Source organism: Venturia canescens, chromosome 1 (assembly GCF_019457755.1).
Source record: "Venturia canescens isolate UGA chromosome 1, ASM1945775v1, whole genome shotgun sequence".
Taxonomy (NCBI): Eukaryota; Metazoa; Arthropoda; class Insecta; order Hymenoptera; family Ichneumonidae; genus Venturia; species Venturia canescens.
The window spans coordinates 6,621,640-6,643,640 of NC_057421.1; the positions used below are offsets into that span (position 1 = coordinate 6,621,640).

Sequence of the window (22,001 nt, forward strand, 5' to 3'; positions counted from 1 at the left end):
TCACATTGATTCGGACTAAACTGTTCACACTTCTGAACCACATACGTCTGTCCACATTTTGTGTGTTGTGTTTACACCCACACGGCGAATATGTGCTTTCCATATGCCTTGGCATACTTTACTTTCCAATACTAATTCTTCTACCGAAAAAGTGATGGTTAAGCGGCTAGGTGGAGAATTTCTCCCACTTTTTTACATAGCTGTCGTGGGAGAGAGCCAGCTTCGAATCTGAGATCACCGCTGTGCGAATATTTTTCGAATTTAGTCGGTTGCTGGCCTTTGAAGAAAATATTGGCGTGCCAAGGACATTTTCTCTCGAAAAATAATAAAATTCCAATAAACAATAGTCAATTAAGTTTTCAATTACAATTTCAAATCGAAGCCTTGATAGGTGAGTGTCGCGGTGGTGAATAATCGTAATGTGTGCTTTACCAACGAAGTTTTCTTGTAGTGAAGAAATGAAGAAATTTCGCTGCAATTTTATCACAGCGAGCCAGATCCTTATTGAAATTAATTGATTTGCGAAATATCTAGCCAAAATATCGATCGAACTGCACACTTGTCACAAAGAACTCACACGGAGAAAACGAGGCCGAAAATTCTAGAGGAAAGTACTAGGAATATTGCAGCATTAATTCGAAAAGCAGTAATAAGAATTGTTCTATCCACCATAGTAAAAAAAAAAACCAATGTCCATACATTTTATTCAAAAAACTCAAGAATGTTTTTCTTTGTAAGCATAGTAAAAAATCTTCTCAGTCACTACAAATGTTTATATTGTAAAGTATGCTTGGGCAAGCCTGAAAAAAATCTATGTGTATGGTCAAATGTCACACGTATTCGGTGTATATTCGTGTATTTATCATAGAATTTACTATGCTGACAGTCAAAATTTGTGATTTTTATTATATTTAAACTTATCAGTAACTGCCAGTCTGGCATGATGAATAAAACTCGAAAACAATACGAAATATAGTTCTCACGTGCATCACTTTTTGCTAACACATAAAGCTGTTTAGAATTATAGGGACGAAAAATTGCAAAATTCAAAAAAACTATGTAGTTTGTAATCGGTGCCTGAATACTTTGAAAATTCTTGAAAAATCTAGAGTCGCGGCAGCGACTCTGAGACAAGTACATTTATAAGATATGACAAGTTGCTGCCAGAGACTCTTTACCGGAGCGATAGCGTTTTAATATATTCCTCACTATACAAAACGAATACGTTTTTTCCGTGCATTAATCATCAATGTCGGTTTCATTTATTTTTACCAGCTGTAGAAACGATTCTCTTTGTGATAAAACCGCAGCAAGTATCCTGCGTCGAGTGAGATTTCGTTATTTCACCCGACATAGTTCGTCTTTTTGGCCAAAATATACTTTTTATTTTTAGACTGTTCACGATAGTCACAATTGTTATGGGGCTCACTAGAGCGAAGTTAATTTTCTTCCGTTTTTTATCCTTGTCTTTGTTCGATGATGAAATAATACTCAACAAAAATGACGAATTGTAAGTAATTTTTCTAAATTTTTTTATGAGGGGATTCCTTCTGTACAAGAGCTTAACGCGAATTCGAAATCATCGTTTATTCCGTTCTAAAATCAATTCAACTGGTTTAAGGTCAAAAAGAATTTTTTTATGTTTTAACGATTGCTAGGCTGTTGAGGAAACGGTTTCAGTCGCGATTACAGTCATGTAACATTTCTATAAAATCATGTATACAGTAATACGTTCTATTGCGACCAACGACATACGAAACCAGAGAAAAAAAAGAGATATTTTGTAATATTGTATTTCCTCGTTCAACAACTATTGTCGAAATTTTATGAAGTCAGGCGTAAGAGATTATTCGACATCGCTAATTACAAAAAAAAAATCAACACGAAGAACGCGCGTAGCAAAAAAAGGGTGAAATGATGATAATTTTTTTTGGTGGTATTGGCTAACTTATCAAAGGAACCGATAAGTTCCTGTCAAGATTATAATTATCATGGATTTCATTTGATTGACTTTATACGAGACCCACAAAAAACACAAAGCATAAATTTGTGGATGGATATTTTGCAATGTCCTATTTTTTTATAGAACTATTTTCTTTTTTCTTTTTTAGTCCTGTTCTATTTTATGTTGTTTTATTTTGTTGATTCTTTTATAATTTTTGGATCAGTGGAAAAGTAGTTTTCGCTATCTCTAGTCACGAAAAAAATGAAAATGATGAGTGCACCTAGGCTTTTTAGTGTGAAATACACTTTTAGGACACGGAGTAAGAAAAATGATGATTCTTTCAGTAAGACATTTATTAAGTTCAAAGTACATGATTTCCGAATGTTTTTTTTCAATATTTTTGTAATACACATAATTTTTGTCAAGTCTCATCACTGAAAGTTAGAGAATATACGAAAAAGCAGATAGTTACATCGAGTAAAAAATTATTAACTTTTTTAAATCTGTGTAAAGTTTTTTACACAGCATTTTTTTGTCACTATCTAACATTTTTTTTATTAAATCAGAAATTTTGAGAAAATTAATTTTTTTGATGTACTAAAGACTTCGGTTGGAGCTCCGAGAAAAAAAGTATCGTTTTTTTGCATTACTCTAATATTTATAAATAAAATGGAAAAAAAATATGCACCAATCACACTAAGTTTTTTGCATGATCATTATCAACAGTATATTTGTAGCTATAAAAGATTTTGAAATTAAGTTTTTACACAAATGAAAATTCAAACATGGTGTTATATTTCAAGTTTTCAGATGAACGGTTAATTCATAACAATCTGAAGTATAATGCTTTTTTTCAAGTACAATGAAACTGAAAATCGTTTCATTATCAAAACAGTGATTTACCATGTTAACCTGGATGTTGTTAAAACAAGAGAAAATACTTTCATTCAATAAAAAAACAACCCACTTTCATAATAATTTATTAATTAACTTTACTTACAATGAGTACAGTGATAAATTCACGTTTCTGTTTAAGCATTAAAGAAATTTAAATTTTTATAAAAAATGTTGATGCCATGTCTAGTACAGAGAAGTACTTTAGCTTTACCGTATCAAAAAATCCGATTAGAAATAAAGTGAATTGAATTTGTTGAGTAGTTTGATTTCTCATCCAAAAACATGAATAAAATCCAAAATTTTATGAAACTACACTGTTTCGACTACCAACTATATGTTAATCTAAGAATGCTCTCAATATTTTTTAAGGCTGAAAAACTATTCCTCTGCTTGACATCGTGGAAGCAGAATGCAAAGGATCTTAACAAGATGCACATAAGATCAGGAAGTCAGCTTTTAAGAATTTTTTGCGGAAATTCATCGAACAACAGATTATCGAATCTAAAGCGATGTGCGAGAAGTCTAGCAGGTCCGCAAAATCGTGCGTTGTTGTCGGTAGTACGACTCTGGCAATTTTTTGCGCTGAGCATGTTCGTGCTGCAGGTCATGAAGTGCGGTCAGTCCTGGCAACGGATAAAGCTTTCCAAGCTTGGGCAGCCCAAGAAGATGTTCATCAGGTGGATTCAATTGCAGTACTCGAAGAAGAGCTCAAGGAAGGACCGGTTGATTGGTTGTTTTCGGTTGTCAATCCAATAATTTTATCTCCATCGATCTTTGAACGCGTGCGCGAAGGAGCGTTCAACTACCATGATAGTCCTTTGCCTCGTTTCGCAGGTACTCATGCGACTTCATGGGCTCTTATGACCCAAGAAACACGATACGCGGTATCTTGGCACACTATCACAGCCGTCGTTGATGCCGGACAAATAGCCATACAAAAACCAGTAAGCATCGAATTACAAGATACAGCGCTGTCATTGAACCTCAAGTGCTATCAGGCTGCCCGAGAGGGCTTTCGTGAATTAGTCATTCAATTAGAGCAAGGTAGCCTATCCCCATGGCCGCAGGATATTTCTGAACGGAGTTTCTATCGCCGTACGCGGCGACCCGAAGCAGGTGCATACCTCGATTGGAAGCACTCGGCGGAAACATTGTCAGCAATTGTGCGTGGACTAGACTTCGGCGAGTTGTATTCGAACCCACTGACGCGTCCGAAACTCACATTGGGTACAAACACTGTTCAAATAAAGCGGATTCAAATTCTCAAACAAAAATCATGTATGACGCCGGGGACTTTGATTAACGTCAGCCCAGAGGGATGGTGTATAACTACGAGCACGAACGACGTTTGGGTCAACGAGTTTTCAACTCTGGAAGGTAGACCAGTTGATCCCGAAATCCTTGCTCAGGATTTTAAGCTCAAACCAGGAACTCAGCTAGCAAAGCTGACTGCAGAACAAGCTGAGAATGTTAGGAAGACACTTGAAAGACTTGCCCCGTTCGAAAACTTTTGGCACGATCGACTACAAAGGATACGGCCAATTCACTTACCATACGAATCATTAGCGGAAATTGATACATGCCAATGGATGACTGGAACCTGGCGTGAACCCCTTCACTCGTGTGCGAGTAACCCGCGATCATCGATTCTCGGGGTATTCGTAATTTATGTAGCGCGACTCATAAGACAATCTCAATTTCAGCTCGGCTGGAGGCGCGTACCGGTACAAGGCCTGATACAAAGTCCGCAAATTGTAGCTGAGATAGTGCCGATGGAATGCAATATTGATTTGGGTAGTTCGTTCCCAGAAATCATTGACCGCATCGAACAAGAAATCATACTCATCAATAAAAAAAAGAGTTACCCAAAGGATTTAGTGTCCCGTTATCCTGTACTCCGAGCGATACCAGCGCTAAACAGTGCTAAACCTTGGCGAATCGTCATATCAGCAATAGATTCATCGACATTTGAGGAAGAGAAAGAAGCAGATGGTGCGCTTATGACATTGCAAGTCGATTCGCATGGACGATTCAGATGGATTTACGATAGTCAACGTCTCGACCTTGATTGTATCGACCGCATATCTAATCACTTACGAGAGCTTGCATGGGCGACAGTAGCTAAGAATGATACACCCGCAGCACAGCTTAACATGTTGCCTCCATACGAGCGGCAACTTTTGATAGAAACTTGGAACGATACTGATTCGCCTTATCCCAAAGACACTTGCGTCCACAAACTATTTGAACAACAGGTGCTTAACGCTCCTCATGCGATTGCTGTCGTCCATAAGAATGAAGAAATTAGCTATTATCAGTTGAATATACGAGCGAATCAGCTTGCACACAAACTCAAGGACCTTGGGGTAACGCATGGCGACTTCATTGCTACACTATTCGAGCGTTCTATCGAGTTAGTCATTGCCCAATTGGCAATCGCTAAAGCTGGGGCCATATATGTACCGCTAGATCCCGGAGCTCCATCGAATCGTCACCGTTGGATGGTGAAGGACTGTTCAGCACAGCTTCTGATTACAAACATCGAGAATGTATCGTTTGAAATACCAGTATTACAGCTAAACCAAATCGATATCGAAATAATGTCATCGGGAAATCTGCTTACGCAAGGCTCAAGCCTTGATACTGCTTATGTGATGTATACATCCGGCACAACAGGAACTCCCAAAGGTGTTTTGGTGCCTCATCAGGGAATCGCGCGACTAACTCTGAACAACGGCTATGCTGAGATTAAGCAGAACGATCGAATAGCCTTTGCGGCTAATCCGGCATTCGATGCAAGCACATTCGAGGTCTGGGGATCGTTGCTTAATGGCGCAACGTTGGTGATCATCGATCGGAGAAGCGTTTTGGATTCACAGTTATTCTGTTTCACCTTACTAGCGGAGCGAATCAATGTTCTTTGGCTTACAGTTTGCCTTCTCAATCAGTCTATCGATGCACTAACTACTGTATTCCCACAATTGGATATATTGATTGTAGGTGGTGATACGATGTATTTTCATGGGATTGATGCAATGCTCACTCATCAGTCTCCAAAAAAGGTCCTTAATGCATACGGAGTAACCGAAACAACTACTTTTGCAACGACCTACCGTATCGGAGGAATGGTCGATGAAAAAGGTTCCGTTCCGGTAGGCCGCCCAATCTCGAATGTGCGAATATATTTGTTGGATACATATGGGCAATTAGTACCGAAAGGGGCCGTTGGAGAAATATACATCGGTGGTGACGGACTTTCATGCGGCTACCTGAATCTCCCGGACCTCACTGCTGATCGTTTCCTCCCAGATCCTTACTCAAATAAACCCAAAGCTCGAATGTATAAAACGGGTGATTGGGCCCGATATTTGCCTGACGGAAATCTCATGATACTCGGTCGTAATGACAAACAGGTCAAAATACGTGGTTTTCGTATCGAGCTGGGTGAAATCGAAGTTGTATTAATGGAGCATCCAAGTGTACAACAAACAGTGGTCATCGCGTTTGGAGATACTGAAAAGCAATTGGTCGCTTACGTAGTGGTCACGCACGAAGTTTCCGCAAAAGAACTCCATGAATTCCTCACTGCAAAACTACCGGATTACATGATTCCAAGCGCATTTGTACGACTCGACAAATTCCCATTGACAATCACTGGCAAGCTCGATAACCGAGCTCTGCCCACACCAGATGATAGGGCATTTGCTCATTCATTTTACGAGGCCCCGGAAGGTGCAATAGAGACAGCCCTGGCCGATATGTGGTGTGATCTCCTCGGTGTTGCACGAGTAAGTCGTCATGATTCCTTTTTCTTTCTTGGCGGCCATTCTTTGCTGGCAGTGCGTCTTAACATGCGAATTGCTCGTCTCGGAATTGAAATGCCACTGGATATCTTGTTCGCTAACCCGACTTTGATTAGAATGGCTGAAGCGATTCAGAGTCGGCAGAATGTAGGCTCTGCGCTGCGCCCGTCTATTACTGTTATACCCCGAACTAAGGCCTTACCTTTGTCGTTCGCTCAACAACGTCTATGGTTTCTCACTCGGCTTGAAGGTGTAAGTGAAGCTTATCATGTTCCACTTTTGTTGCGCCTCGAAGGAGCGCTCGATATGTGCGCACTCCAGCAGGCGCTAAATACCATCTGGGATCGTCACGAAGCATTGCGGTCTGTATTTGTGAGTGTTGACGGGCAACCGAGGGTTCATATACTTGACTCCGGACAGGGTATTGCATTAAGCGTGGTAGAGCTAAAGGATCAAACCCAACTTGTTGAAGTTTGTAATGAAGCAATACGATCTCCATTCAATCTGACTAACGGACCGCTCATTCGCGCGTTACTCATACGGTTACCTGACGAGTCCCATGTACTTTCACTGACCCAACATCATATCGTTTCTGACGGTTGGTCATTTGACGTACTTTTACATGAACTTCAGGTACTATATCGAGCTTATGAAAATGACTTATTGAATCCTTTGCTTCCGCTTACGGTCCAATATCCGGATTATGCCTTTTGGCAACGTCAATGGTTGACGGGTGAGCGGCTGCAACAGCAAAGTGATTACTGGAAAAGTGCTCTGGAGGATGCTCCGGTTCGATTGAATCTTCCCACTGACCGACTCCGTCCGGATCAGCAGTCGTTCGCTGGAGATGTTGTACCTATTGAGTTGGATGACGAACTAACAGTGAGACTCAGAGACATGAATCAGCTTTATGGTACGACAATGTTTATGACGCTATTAAGCGCATGGGCAGCAGTACTTTCACGGCTATCGGCTCAAGATCAAATTGTTATCGGAGCTCCTAGTGCTAATCGGGGGCAGCATGAAATTGAGCGTTTAATAGGATTCTTTGTGAACACATTGGCTATGCGAATTGATTTGCGCGGAGAGCCAAGTGTAGCAGAATTACTCTCGCGGGTACAGACGACTGTGGTTGATGCTCAGGCTAACCAAGATTTGCCTTTCGAACAAGTAGTAGAAATCGTTCAACCACCTAGACGATTGGATTGCACACCGATATTCCAAGTTATATTTGCATGGCAAAATCACATTCCGGTAAAAGCACGATGGTCAAATCTTAATGTTGAAATCATAAACTCTCCTTATGTGGTCGCTAAATTCGATCTAGAATTAAATCTAACGGAAATCGACAACAAAATTGTAGGTGGTCTGGTGTATTCGACGGCATTGTTCGATAAAGATAGCGTTGAGCGTCAAGCGAACTATTTGAAAACATTCCTGAAGACAATGGTGTTGGACGCATTAAATCCGATCAACAAGATCGATATTCTTGACTTTTCTGAGCGAGAACTATTGTTGCAGACGTGGAACGATACACGAACAAGTTATCCAGACCAATTACGTGTAAATCGAATTTTTGAACAGCAAGCTTTGCAAACACCAGACGCGACAGCTATAATTTTCGATCAACGAGAGATCAGTTATGCAGACTTAAACATTTACGCGGATTCACTGGCCCACCACCTCCTGAAGCACGGCGTTATGCCGCACGATCACGTTGTTATATTATTCGATCGATCGGAAGAGTTGATCATAGCCCAGTTGGCGATTCTCAAGGCCAATGCTATCTATGTACCGCTCGATCCTCATGCTCCCTCCGAACGTCACACATGGATAATTAATGACTGTTCAGCGCGTTTATTAATAACGAATATGAATGATACCACCTTGGATATAGCAACGATCGATTTAAACAAAACAGAATTGAAAGCAATGACACCGTTGAATTCTCTCACGGCAGGATCCAGCCTCGATGTGGCCTATGTCATGTACACTTCTGGTTCAACTGGGACCCCGAAAGGTGTCTTGGTCACGCATAAAGGCATATCCCGACTTATTATAAACAACGGCTATGCGAAAATTGAAAACGGAGATAGAATTGGCTGCGTCGCTAACACCGCATTCGATGCAAGTACGTTCGAGATTTGGGGAGCACTTCTTTCAGGTGCAACTCTCGTTATCCTTGACCGCGAAACCGTTCTCAATGTGGATAAATTTTGCTATGCAATAAAATCGAAACGCGTCAACATTCTTTTACTTACTCCAAGTCTTTTCAACCAGATTACGAGCTCGCATCCAGATGCGTTCTCAAATCTAGATACCCTTCTTGTTGGTGCTGATGTTTTGGATGCACATTTGGTCAATGCTGTTTTATCTACCGCACCTCCTAAAAACCTGATCAATGCATACGGACCAACAGAATCAACAACGATAGCAACGACTTTTCAAATAAAAAGTGTTATTGATGAACGGGGTTCTGTTCCAATCGGTCGGCCTATTTCCAACACACGAATTTATTTATTGGATGATCATGGGCAGCCCGTGCCATTAGGATCCGTTGGTGAAATCTATATCGGTGGTGATGGCATTGCTCGTGGCTATCTCAATCTTGAGGAGCTCACTGAAAAACGTTTCCTTTCAGATCCATTTGTAAACAAACCGAATTGTCGGATGTATAAAACTGGCGACTTGGCTCGTTATCAGTGCGATGGAAATTTAATGTTTCTCGGTCGCAATGATCACCAAGTGAAAATTCGCGGTTTTCGTCTTGAGCTGGGCGAGATCGAGGCGAGATTGAACGCACATTCAACCGTTCATGAAGCAGTTGTAATCGCCAACGATGACCCAGAAAAGTCTTTGTTCGCGTATGTCATTGCCGATGAAGTTAACCCTGGCGCGCTGCGAGAATATTTAAAAATATTTCTACCCGATTATATGGTGCCAACAGCGTTTGTACGACTTGATAAAATGCCGCTAACGTCCAATGGCAAAATCGATCGAAGAGCTCTACCTACTCCTGGTCCTGATGCATATGTTCATGCCTCCTACGAAGCACCGATTGGGGCATTAGAAAGTTCTATTGTTGAGATTTGGAGTGAACTTCTTGGCATTGAAAGGATCAGTCGCCATGACTCATTTTTTGCTCTCGGTGGCCATTCTTTACTCGCCGTACAACTCTGCAGTCGTATTGCATCTCGACTGAGCACCGATTTATCTTTAGCCACACTTTTCACAACCCCCACTTTGTCAGCTCTAGCCGCAGTGATTGAATCACGGCGAAACTCTTCTGTGGATCCTATCATCAGACCGATACAGCGTGTAGATGATATACCGCTGTCGTTCGCTCAGCAACGACTATGGTTTCTCGCTCAACATGCTGGAGCTAGCCATGCCTATCATATCCCTCTAGTATTCTGTTTAGAAGGAACACTAGATGAAGGTGCTTTGCAGCAAGCATTAAACGCCCTTTGGGCTCGTCATGAAGCACTGCGCTCAGTTTTTGTCAGCGTGGGCGGTCAACCCAAGATTCACTTGCTTAATCCGCAACAGGGCATTCCACTACAGACAGCGAATTGCAAAGGTGCTACGCAATTCGAAACTCTATGCATACAGGAAGCTCAATATGAATTTGATTTGGAAAGTGGACCTCTTATCAGGGCGAAGCTCATCCGGCTTAGCGATGACGTCCATAAACTTTTGATCACTCAGCATCATATCGTTTCTGATGGTTGGTCCATAGGGGTGCTCACGGAAGAACTCAAGTGCTTGTACAAGTCTTACCGATATCATCAGACTAATTCGCTGTCCCCACTCACGATTCAGTATCCTGACTATGCTGCCTGGCAACGTGAATGGCTGAACGATGAACGACTGCGAAGGCAGCGTAACTACTGGCGAACCGCATTGGCGGATGCTCCCGTATGGTTGAATCTGCCGACTGACGAATCTCGGCCAACTGTACAATCATTTGCCGGAGATTATGTGCCAATCGAACTAGACTTTGATTTGACATTACATCTAAAGCGCTTAAGTCAACAAAACGATGTAACTCTATTCATGACACTGCTAAGTGCATGGGCTGCCGTGCTCTCTCGATTGTCCGGACAAGATGACATTATTATAGGAGTGCCTAACGCGAATCGAGGACATCTTCAAGTTGAGTCTTTGATCGGATTTTTCGTAAATATGCAGGCTATCCGTGTGGATCTTCGCGATCAGCCAAGTATCAAGGAACTGCTAATGAGGGTGAAGACTGCGACTGTCCAGGCATTTGATCATCAAGATTTACCATTCGAGGAAGTCGTAGAGATTGTAAAGCCCCCCCGACGGTTGGACTCTACTCCAATTTTTCAGGTATTGTTTGCATGGCAAAATGAAGAAAAACGTACGTGGACATGGCCGGACCTCGATGTTACTTTGGAAAAATCTACTTATGACGTCGTGAAGTTTGATCTTGAGCTGAGTCTAACGGAAACAAACGATCGAATCGTAGGCACACTGGCTTTTTCTACTGCGTTATTTAACAAAAAGACTATAGAACGACAAGCCAAGTATTTCCGCACGATGCTGAAAGTATTCTCAACAAACGTGAATGAGAATAGTCCTGTAGCTATGATAGAGATTCTTGATTCTATTGAACGTAAACTCTTAATAATGGATTGGAACAATACCGAGATGATGTATTGCAAGGATCATTGCATACACCAGCTTTTCGAACGACAGGTCGAACGCACCCCAAACGCTACGGCCATTTTCTTCGAAGGTGAAACATTAAGTTATTCTCAGTTGAATTCACGAGCTAACAAACTAGCTCATCGGCTACTCGAACATCAAGTGAAGCCAGAGTCGCGAATAGCTATTTGCCTGGAACGTTCTCCGACGTTAATCGTTGGTTTTTTAGCCATTTTGAAAGCGGGTGCGACCTACGTACCTCTTGATCCCACTTATAAGAGCAAACGCTTAACTGATATGCTCATTGATGCTGATCCAATAATTGTATTGGCAGATGATACAGGACGTTCCGTCTTGGGCGAATCAGTCCTCTCACGAATCGTCATTGACCCAAACGGAACGTTCACCCATTACAGTGAAGCTAACCCAACCGTCCCTGGACTTACCTCCCGTCATCTCGCATATATCATTTATACTTCTGGTTCTACTGGGGTACCCAAAGGAGTTATGGTTGAACATTGGAGCCTAGTGAATTTGGCGGAAGATCTAGTCGTACGTTTCAAGTCTTGCTCTTCTAGCCGACTACTGCTGTTTGCATCTTGCGGCTTCGATGCTCATTTATTCGAAATCGTGATGGCTTGCAACAGCGGTGCAAGTATATATTTATTGCCAGACATCATACGCTGGGATGAAGCACGACTATTGACATACGTACAAGAGAACGCTATCACTCACGCAGCTCTACCACCATCCGTTATTCTTGCCTGGAAAGATAAATTGCAAAATGATACCTCCAAGACGGTTATTTTAGAGGGTGAAATGCTTTCAACCTTATCATTTCTGAAGCTCCTTGATGTAAGAAACATTTACAATGGTTACGGTCTCACCGAAATCACTGTCTGTTCCATACTATGGCAGTGCCATTCACGTTACACCGGGCAAATAGCTCCGATTGGCCGCCCGATATCGAATACAAAAATATATATTCTAGATTCGTATCGTCAACTCGTACCAGTTGGAGCGGTAGGAGAACTTTATATTGGCGGTGATGGCGTTGCCCGTGGGTATCTAAATCGCCCTGATCTGACTGCCGAGCTGTTTTTTCAAGATCCGTTCAGTTGTGACCCGAACGCTCGGATGTACAAAACTGGGGATTTAGCCTATTATCTTCCCGATGGAAACTTAATGTGCCTTGGTCGGAAGGATCATCAGATTAAAATACGCGGTGTTCGAATCGAACTCGGTGAGATTGAGACGAAACTCGTGGAACATCCGGCTGTACGTGAAGCATTAGTGATCTCAATCGACGAACCAAGCAAACGACTCGCAGCTTACGTCACTGCTGATGAGATAACGCCGATTGCATTGCGGGAATATTTGAGCATTCATTTGCCCGATTTTATGATTCCCACTTATTTCATCAAACTTTCAGTTTTCCCTGTAACATCGTCGGGTAAACTCGATCGACACGCTCTGCCCTTGCCTGATGATCATGCACTTCCCCATGTCGTCTACGAAGAACCCATTGGAAGGTTTGAAATTATTTTGGCAAATATCTGGCGGGAAGTACTCGGCGTACAAACAATCAGCAGATATGATTCCTTCTTTGCCCTTGGTGGCTATTCTCTACTTGCGGTTAAAGCTATCGCACGACTCCGCGCTCAAGGTTTGAGCTTTACCGTGCGTGATTTGTTTCAAACTCCGGTTTTGGCTACACTTGCTGCTTCCCTCAAACAACAGACGAATCATTCAATACCGCCGAATGTAATAACGGAAAAGACCGAAACCGTGACACCTGAAATACTTCCGTTAATCGACGTCACCCAAGATGATATTAACCGTATCATCTCATACATACCTGGTGGCATTGCCAATCTTCAGGATATATATGCTCTATCGCCACTTCAAGATGGCATTCTTTTCCATCACCTGCTGACCACCGACTGCGATCCATATCTCGCTTCCACTCAAATAGTTTTCAAGGAGCGTGTTACACTTGATCGCTACCTGAGTGCGGCCCAGCAGGTCGTAAACCGACATGACATTCTACGTACAGCGTTTATTTGGCAAGGGTTATCAGTTCCAGCTCAAGTCGTTTGGCGTGACGCTCCTCTCACGATTACAGAGCTGGTGCTTGATCGAAACGATGGATCGATTTCTGAACAACTCAATCGCCGCTTTATCCCAGGCCAATATAAGATGGATTTGGCTCAACCACCTTTAATCCGAGCCTTCATTACATATGATGAAATTGAAAATCGTTGGATTCTGCTATTCGTATTTCATCACTTGATAGGTGATCACATGACATTGGATATTATGCGAGGCGAAATACAAACATTTCTCGATGGTCTCGGTAATACTCTTCCACCGGCCGAACCCTTCCGAAATCTTATTGCACAAACTCGTTCAAGTAATAACGATGTAATTCACGAAAAATTTTTCAAGCAAATGCTAGCCTCGGTTACAGAGCCAACACTTCCATATGGTCTTACCGATTTACAACAAAATGGTTTACAAATTACTGCCTCACATCGAATGTTACCAACCGAACTAGAGCACAAGTTGCGCACTCAGGCCAAATACTTGAACGTAAGCCTGGCGAGCCTGTGTCATGTGGCTTACGGACAAGTTTTGTCACGAATCAGCGGCCGATCCCCAGTTGTATTTAATACTGTACTATCTGGGCGTATGCAGGCAAACACGAGGTTCGATCGGGCAATGGGACTATTCATCAACACTTTGCCAATTCGAGTAGATTTGGATGAAACCGACGTGACGCAAACTATCCAATCTACACATCTCAGATTAGCTGAATTGTTAGAACATGAGCACGCATCATTAGTGTTAGCGCAGCGGTGCAGTGGAGTCGTCGCTGGCACGCCGTTAACAAATGCACTACTGAACTATCGTCATCATATACTTAACACGAAAGTTGATTCCGGAGACGCTGCATTCATTGATGCTCAGGAACGCTCTAACTACCCGCTTACATTATCAGTTGAGGATTTCGGTACAGCACTCGGAGTAACAGCTCAAGTTCAACTTCCAGTTCAGCCCGAACGCATCTGTGGGTACATGGAGCAAGTACTCATTAGTCTGGCCGAGGCTCTCGAATTCACGCCCAATCTCGCAATTCAAAAGCTTGAAATTATTCCTCAGGATGAGCGTGACCTTCTTCTGGAAACTTGGAACGAAACTCAAACGCCTTATGCGGATCAGCACTGCATTCATCAACTGTTCGAGGAGCAGGTTAAACACACACCTACGGGATCAGCCATTATTTTCGGAAGTCATCAACTTTCTTATGCGGAAGTGAACCTTCGAGCGAATCAACTCGCATATCAGCTGGTAAAGTATGGTATAAAACGGAATTCCCTCGTAGCGATATGCGTTGACCGTTCGCCGGCGATGATCGTAGGTCTCTTATCGATCTTGAAAGCAGGCGCTGCGTGTGTTCCACTAGAACCAAACGACCCAGGTGAACGACTCGTACAGATTCTTGCCGATGCACAACCTACAATTGTATTAACAGACACAGTTGGACGGAAAATATTGGCTCATGCGTTGGACGCGCGAACCGTACTTAATCCCAATGATGATTTCGAAGAGCCCGAGGTCAATTTAACCGTATCCGGTTTGACCTCACGACATCTGGCGTATGTAATGTTCACTTCCGGTTCCACAGGGTTGCCCAAAGGCGTTGAGATCGAACATCAAGGACTCACTAATCGTATCCAATGGATGCAACGCGCTTTCCCTTTGACATTACAAGATCGCGTCCTCCAAAAAACTCCTATCACCTTCGACGTTGCGTTCGCCGAAATTTTTTGGACACTCAATAGCGGTGCAACCATGATCATTGCTGCACCCGGAGTCCATCGAGATTTGGCTGCCCTGGCCCAAATCATAGCAGACGAACGAGTAACTGCTCTACACTTTGTGCCGTCAATGTTGAATGCAATGCTCAAAGAAAGATCTTTGGATGTCTGTAAGGATTTGAGACTCATATGTTGCAGTGGTGAAGAACTTGCTCCCGTTACGATTAAACATTGCCAAGATCAACTTCCTCACGTTCGAGTGGTCAATCTTTACGGTCCAACCGAAGCTACCATCGATGTAATACATTGGAGTTGTCCGCCACATTTTATCGACAACTACGTACCAATTGGTCGACCGATATCAAACACCAAAATATATTTGTTGGATCAACACGAGCAACTTGTACCATTGGGAGCTATGGGCGAAATTTGTATAGCGGGTGTCGGAGTGGCTCGTGGTTACCTGAAACGTGCTGAACTTTCTGCGGAAAAATTCTGCCTCGATCCGTTCGCCCAAGATCCAAGCACCCGGATGTATAAAACTGGTGATCTGGCTCGTTACCTACCGGATGGAAACTTGGTATTCTGTGGACGTACTGACCGCCAAATAAAAATTCGTGGCATTCGCATTGAACCTGGAGAAATCGAGGCCAAACTCGTAATGTATGCTCCAATACGCGAAGCGGTAGTAGTTGCACAAAAAGATCCAGAACAGCGTTTAATCGCGTATGTAGTTGCCGATGAGATCATCAACCCTACTGAGTTATACGAGTACTTGGGACATCATCTACCCCATTACATGATTCCAAATGTTATCAAGAAAATTGACGCTTTACCTCTTATGCCGAATGGCAAGCTAGATTATCGCGCTTTACCTGCTCCAGATACTGATGTATCCGATCATACTGCTTTTGAGGCGCCTGTCGACCCCATCGAAACAATGCTGGCTGAAGTTTGGCGCGAAACGTTGAATGTCGAACAAATCAGCCGGTACGACTCATTCTTTGCTCTCGGTGGGCATTCCTTGCTTGCTGTTCAAATAATTCAGCGACTACGAAAACGCGGCTGGAATTTGGAAATTCGCGATATCTTCCGAACTCCTATCCTAGCTACATTAGCCAGGACTCTCACACGATCCGATAGAGCTTTAATACCGTCATGTCGAATAGAACCCGAAGCCGCTTCTATAACTCCGGACCTACTGCCATTAATAAATCTTACGCAGAGTGATATCAATAAAATAATTGCACTCGTACCTGATGGAATCGCTAACATTCAAGATATCTATTCATTATCTCCGCTGCAAGAAGGCATTCTTTTCCATCATTTACTATCCACTAATGGCGATCTGTATTTAATATCCAGCCAGATGGCTTTCTCCGAGCGTGTCACATTGAATCGTTACGTAGATGCTTTTCAACAAGTTGTCAACCGCAATGACATTCTCCGCACAGCCTTCGTGTGGGAAGGAATATCTACTCCAGCTCAAGTAGTTTTTCGATACGTGACACTATCGGTTACTGAATTAACGCTCGATGCGAAAAACGGACCAATTGCTGAACAATTGAGGCAACGATTCGATCCTCGTCAATATCGGATAAACTTGAACCACGCACCACTCATCAAATTCGTAATCACTGAAGACAAAAGTAAGAACCGTTGGATTTTACTGATTATTTTCCATCACTTGATCGGAGATCATACCACATTCGATCTGATGCATGAAGAGATACAAGCTTTTCTCGAACATCGAGAAGATACACTACCTCCGGTCGAGCCATTTCGAAATTTCATTGCGCAAACTCGGTTAGGAAGTAACTGCGAGTTTCACAAACTTTATTTCCACCGGTTGTTGGCTGATATTACGGAACCGACTTTACCGTTTGGATTAGCAAATGTTCGAAATGGCGGACACATTGCAGAAGCTCATCGGATGCTGTCAACAGAATTGAATCAACAACTCCGTGCACAGGCGGCCCGTTTGAATGTAAGCCTAGCGTGTTTATGTTACGTAGCGTGGGCACAAGTCCTTTCACGCACTAGCGGTCAAACGCGAGTAGTGTTTGTGACGGTACTATTCGGGCGTTTGGGGACTGGTAAGGGTTCAGAACGTTCAATGGGTTTGTTCATCAATACCCTACCATTCCGAGTCGACTTGGAAAAAGACAATGTTGTAGAAATTGTACGAAATACGCATCTCCGGATGGCTGAACTGCTAGAACATGAGCATGCTTCGTTAGCTCTCGCGCAACAATGTAGCGGAGTGCCAACCGGGATACCACTAACGAGTGCGCTGTTTAACTACCGTCATAATACTGAAAGGAAAAACATACTTGGCGTAGATATCGAGGTTCTCGATGCTCAAGAGAGTACCAATTATCCTTTCACAGTGTCCATGGAAGATTTTTCAACGTCGCTCGGAGTGACCGCACAAGTCCAACTACCACTTGAGCCTGAACGTATCTGTGGATATATGGAACAAGCACTCATCAGTCTTGCCGAAGCTCTCCAACACACACCGAATTTAGCAATTCGGAAGTTGGAAATTATGCCACAGAGTGAGCGTGAACTTTTGCTTCGTACGTGGAACGCTACGGAAACCTCATATTCGGAAGGAGCGTGTATACATCATTTGTTTGAGCAACAAGTGGATCGCATGCCAAATGCTACAGCTATCGTTTGTGGTGACGTTGTATTCAGTTACGAACAGTTGAACATGAGAGCTAACAAATTGTGTAAGCGATTAATTGAACTTGATGTGAAACTGAGCGGACGAGTAGCAATATGCATGGAGCGATCACCGGCCATGATTGTAAGTATTTTAGCCGTCTTGAAAGCGGGTGCGTCTTACGTACCACTCGATTTGAGTTATCCGTATGAGCGGCTTGCGAATATTTTAAACGATGCCGATCCAATCATCATTCTGGCCGATGGTGTTGGGCGCAAGACAATGGCAGATGCTGTGCGTGGACGTTCTGTTCTCGATCCCAATCCAAAATTCTCTAAACCAGAAAGCAATCCAGTAATTCCTGATTTGACTTCACGCCATCTAGCCTATATTATCTACACTTCTGGTTCGACCGGTAGGCCAAAAGGAGTAATGATAGAGCATCGATCGATTGTTAACTATTCTTTATATGCTATCCAACGTTACGAAAGCTCTCAGGGTGAAGGGTCTATAATGGCATCATCCGTTGCTTTTGACTTGACTCTCACTGCTATTTTTCCCACTTTGTTAAGTGGTCGAATATTGCATCTGCCCCTGAGTGATACAGATCCTACTGCTTGGTATCAAACTATTCTCAATTCTAACAAATTAGCTCCAGTGAAGGTTACTCCTTCTCATCTTGCGCTGTTGCAAGAAGTGTCGAGTATTGAAAATACAGGACAGCATATCCACACATTGGTATTAGGGGGTGAAGTTCCAAATAACACAGTGCTCGAACGCTGGCTTGAGTATTCTCCAAAAACACGTATTTTTAACGAGTACGGACCTACGGAAACCACTGTCGGCTGTGTGGTCCACGAAATCGAACATCCAATCACGAAAAATAGTTCGATACCCATAGGCCGTCCAATAGCAAATACAAAAATCTATTTGATTGATCAATACGATCAGCTGGTACCTTTGGGAGCGGATGGTGAGATTTGTATTGGAGGTCACGGAGTAGCTCGTGGATACATAAATCTTCCTGATCTTTCCGCCGAGCGGTTCGTCCCCGATCCATTCGTCGATGACCGTGATGCTCGAATGTACAAAACAGGTGATTTGGCACGTTATCTATCGGACGGGAATCTTGTATTCCTCGGTCGAAACGATAAACAGATAAAAATACGCGGCTTCCGCACAGAACCTGGCGAAATTGAATCAAGATTAGCTGAATATCCATCTGTCCATGAATCTGTAGTGTTAGCAGTCGGAGATCCTGACGCATCCTTAGTGGCTTATATTATCGCTGATGAAATCGAACCTGACAAATTAAGACAACACTTGCGTAATTACCTACCTGAATATATGGTTCCCATTGACTTTATAAAAATCGACTCTTTCCCACTCACACCAAACGGCAAACTAGACCACCAAGCATTGTCGATGCTAGTTGATACTGCGTGCCGAAATTACCCTTTTCAAGCGCCCGTTGGACCCGTCGAAGTCGCTATGGCCGAAATTTGGTGTGAAGTACTCGGTGTTGAAAAAGTCAGTCGTCGCGACTCATTTTTCGCTCTAGGCGGTCACTCGATACTTGCCATCAAAATGATTCAACGTGCGTTGAGTTGCAGTTTACCCTGTTCCCTCAATGAACTTTTTGAACATCCGATATTAGCTGATTTCGCTTGTCGGATAACATCATCGTCCATAGGCGATGAACGTCCGCGAGCTATTCCAGTCCGTTCTACGGGATCGCAACTGCCTCTATTTTTCGTGCCCACCGTATTAGGAGATCATTCTTACGCTTTTTCGCTCGCTCGTCATATTCACACAAAGTATCCAGTCTATGCATTACCTTGGCCATGCAATGGTGAAGCGCTCTCATGCTCTATTCAAGTGCTGACCGAAAAAATGATAACTCTTATGAAAAGTGTACAACCGAAAGGCCCTTATCGTATAGCTGGCTATTCTGCGGGCGGAGTGCTGGCTTATGCAATTGCAGAATTCTTGCTGGGTATCGATGAAACCGTGGAGTTTGTTGGATTGATCGACGTAGCCCCTCCCCATTCATTACGAAATCTATCGACCACTCACCTCTTTTATGATTATCTCGCTATGCACACAGATCAGCCAATTTCTAACGAAATTCTTGACCTTTGTAAAAAATCGAACGCGGACGATTTCTATAATTTGATTTGCACCCCTGAAAAATTGCACCTATTAGGCATAAATCTTCCCCATGATTTTGTTATGTCAGCGTGGAAACGTCTCAACTCTTTCGCAGAAACTATAAGTTCTTACGAGCCTCTTTTTTCCCCTTTAACTATATATGAATTTTATTCAACCGAAGTATATCATCCGCAAAGTGGGGTTGATGCAAGTCACGACATCATATCAAAAGACAGGGTAATCGATGAGTGGGCTGAGATCGGCTCTGATACCTCTATTCATTTCATACCAGTCCCCGGAAACCACTGGACAATAATGACAGAAGTTCTGAATCGAAAAGAGTTGGGCAAAGCGTTTAATGAAGTTTTAGAAACATTCTCCGACGGCTCTACTTGACTATCGACTCCCTGATTTCAATCCCCAACTTCCGTGTAATTGACCCAATTAACAAAAGCGCACTATGACGTTTCCATAACATAACATAATTCACGCGCAAAATTTTAAAATTAAATGTATTGATGACAAAAACACGGTAGGCATGTAGAATTGAAATCCGGGCGACGGTGATACGTGGCCGGAGTCCCCCAAGAAGTCTCCTTTTTCCGAAGTCGCAGCTATTCGAAGGTGCCGATTATAGTTTTCAATGTAATTACTAATGAAAGTTAAGATACAAGATGACAGTTGTAGTAAGTCAAAATGAAATTAGAATACGACGAATAAATGTAAAGAACTCTCCGTGGTGACACATTCTAGGAAAAACGCACTGGTTACACGGGGTCGAAATACCCCAGCAATGTTTAAACGCTTGCCGCCTTGGCCAGTATCGTTCCAAACGACATGTAAAAGTTCAGGACATTCCTTTGAACCTTTCCGAATAAGAATATCATGGGAAAACATTTTTATCCAATTTTCAAACTGTCAAAACTCTGGCAATGATTTAAGCACAGTTTCCTCGGGCGCCAATAATTCAGAAATTCTACATTAAAGTTGCTCTTTGGGTCATTTTGACCCCTGGTGACCACGGAGTGTTAATAGAAAGAGAATAATCCAATATTGTAATCGTAAAAAAATAGCTTACAATGAAGAGGATTAATCATGAGTATTTCAGGAAACGAAAAAATAGTATACCAAATAAATTAATTTATATTCAATTTTACCTCCTAAGATCAATTGACAAGCATGCGGTTTGAAGTAGTCTAATTTCACTCCCGTGGAGTACATACTATTTTTAAATTATTGCCGTAATTTAATAAACTTGCAATTTTTACTGAAAACATTGGCATAATTACTCTGACAGTTTTCGGAAAAAAAAAAAAAACAACAATCTAGACAACTTTTTTCACTTCCATTTAGCTCTCCACTTCCATACTTGCGATTCGATTGACTGTATCGAGTGAAATTTTTTTTTTTTTCATAATAAATTTATTTATAATTGTCTCTTCAAATAAGGCGTCACCAAAACCGTAGATAATTTTCAATAAAAAAAAAAAACAGCTGTTATTTTGCGTTGTTGAATTCACAACAAGATGTACCAATACAGGCAACCATCAACTATGACGAAAGTTTAAAAAACATCGTTTGTTAATAGATACACGAAATATACTTTCTTGATTAAAATATATTCAACGGAGTTGTAGAAATAAATTGTGAAATTTTTTTTCCGTTTAGTATTGTCATACGACTGTTATAATTCGATATATTATTTAAAAAATGTCTGAAATGACAGAATAATTCGTCAATCTTATATGCCATACAAGATAGATTTCAAGGTCGTCAATTATATCATATTTTTGTAATGTTATCTTCGATGTAATAAAACTTTATTTTGTACGGGGAACTACGACAGCAAACTCTACACTCTTTCTTCTTATTTCAACATAACCTCGTATTTAACGATTCCTTGATTTGCAGAAAATATGTCGAAACACAATAAATTGCATGACAAATCATTGAATAAAAATTCTCTACAAGAAATTTTAAGGAGTGTTTTGGATCTTCAATGATAAACGAATTCACGATCATCGCGAAGACGAGTCGTAAATCGG

At 42.2% G+C, this 22,001-nt stretch overlaps 2 protein-coding genes across 3 annotated transcripts in view; one reads left to right on the plus strand and one right to left on the minus strand.

The window, feature by feature from the left end:
* Nucleotides 1-22,001, minus strand: part of Hibch (3-hydroxyisobutyryl-CoA hydrolase) — a 29,464-nt gene that overhangs the window by 7,223 nt on the left and 240 nt on the right. The window contains exon 1 of one of the 2 annotated variants that reach the window (XM_043434249.1): nt 17,471-17,580. The exons of the other annotated variant lie outside the window; for it this stretch is intronic. The gene's annotated coding sequence lies outside the window, so the exon portion shown is untranslated. Of the gene's footprint in view, nt 1-17,470; nt 17,581-22,001 lie in introns of those variants that run through there. 2 annotated transcript variants of the gene reach the window in all.
* On the plus strand, nt 281-21,811 carry LOC122419559 (gramicidin S synthase 2-like). The gene is made up of 2 exons (XM_043434226.1): nt 281-391; nt 3,212-21,811. The coding sequence occupies exon 2, from the start codon at nt 3,352-3,354 to the stop codon at nt 20,350-20,352; it is 17,001 nt and encodes a 5,666-aa protein (XP_043290161.1). The 5' UTR covers nt 281-391; nt 3,212-3,351; the 3' UTR covers nt 20,353-21,811.

Bases quoted from the DNA above. Each gene is read 5' to 3' on its own strand.
- LOC122419559 (XM_043434226.1), top strand. From the start codon at position 3,352: ATGTGCGAGAAGTCTAGCAGGTCCGCAAAATCGTGCGTTGTTGTCGGT.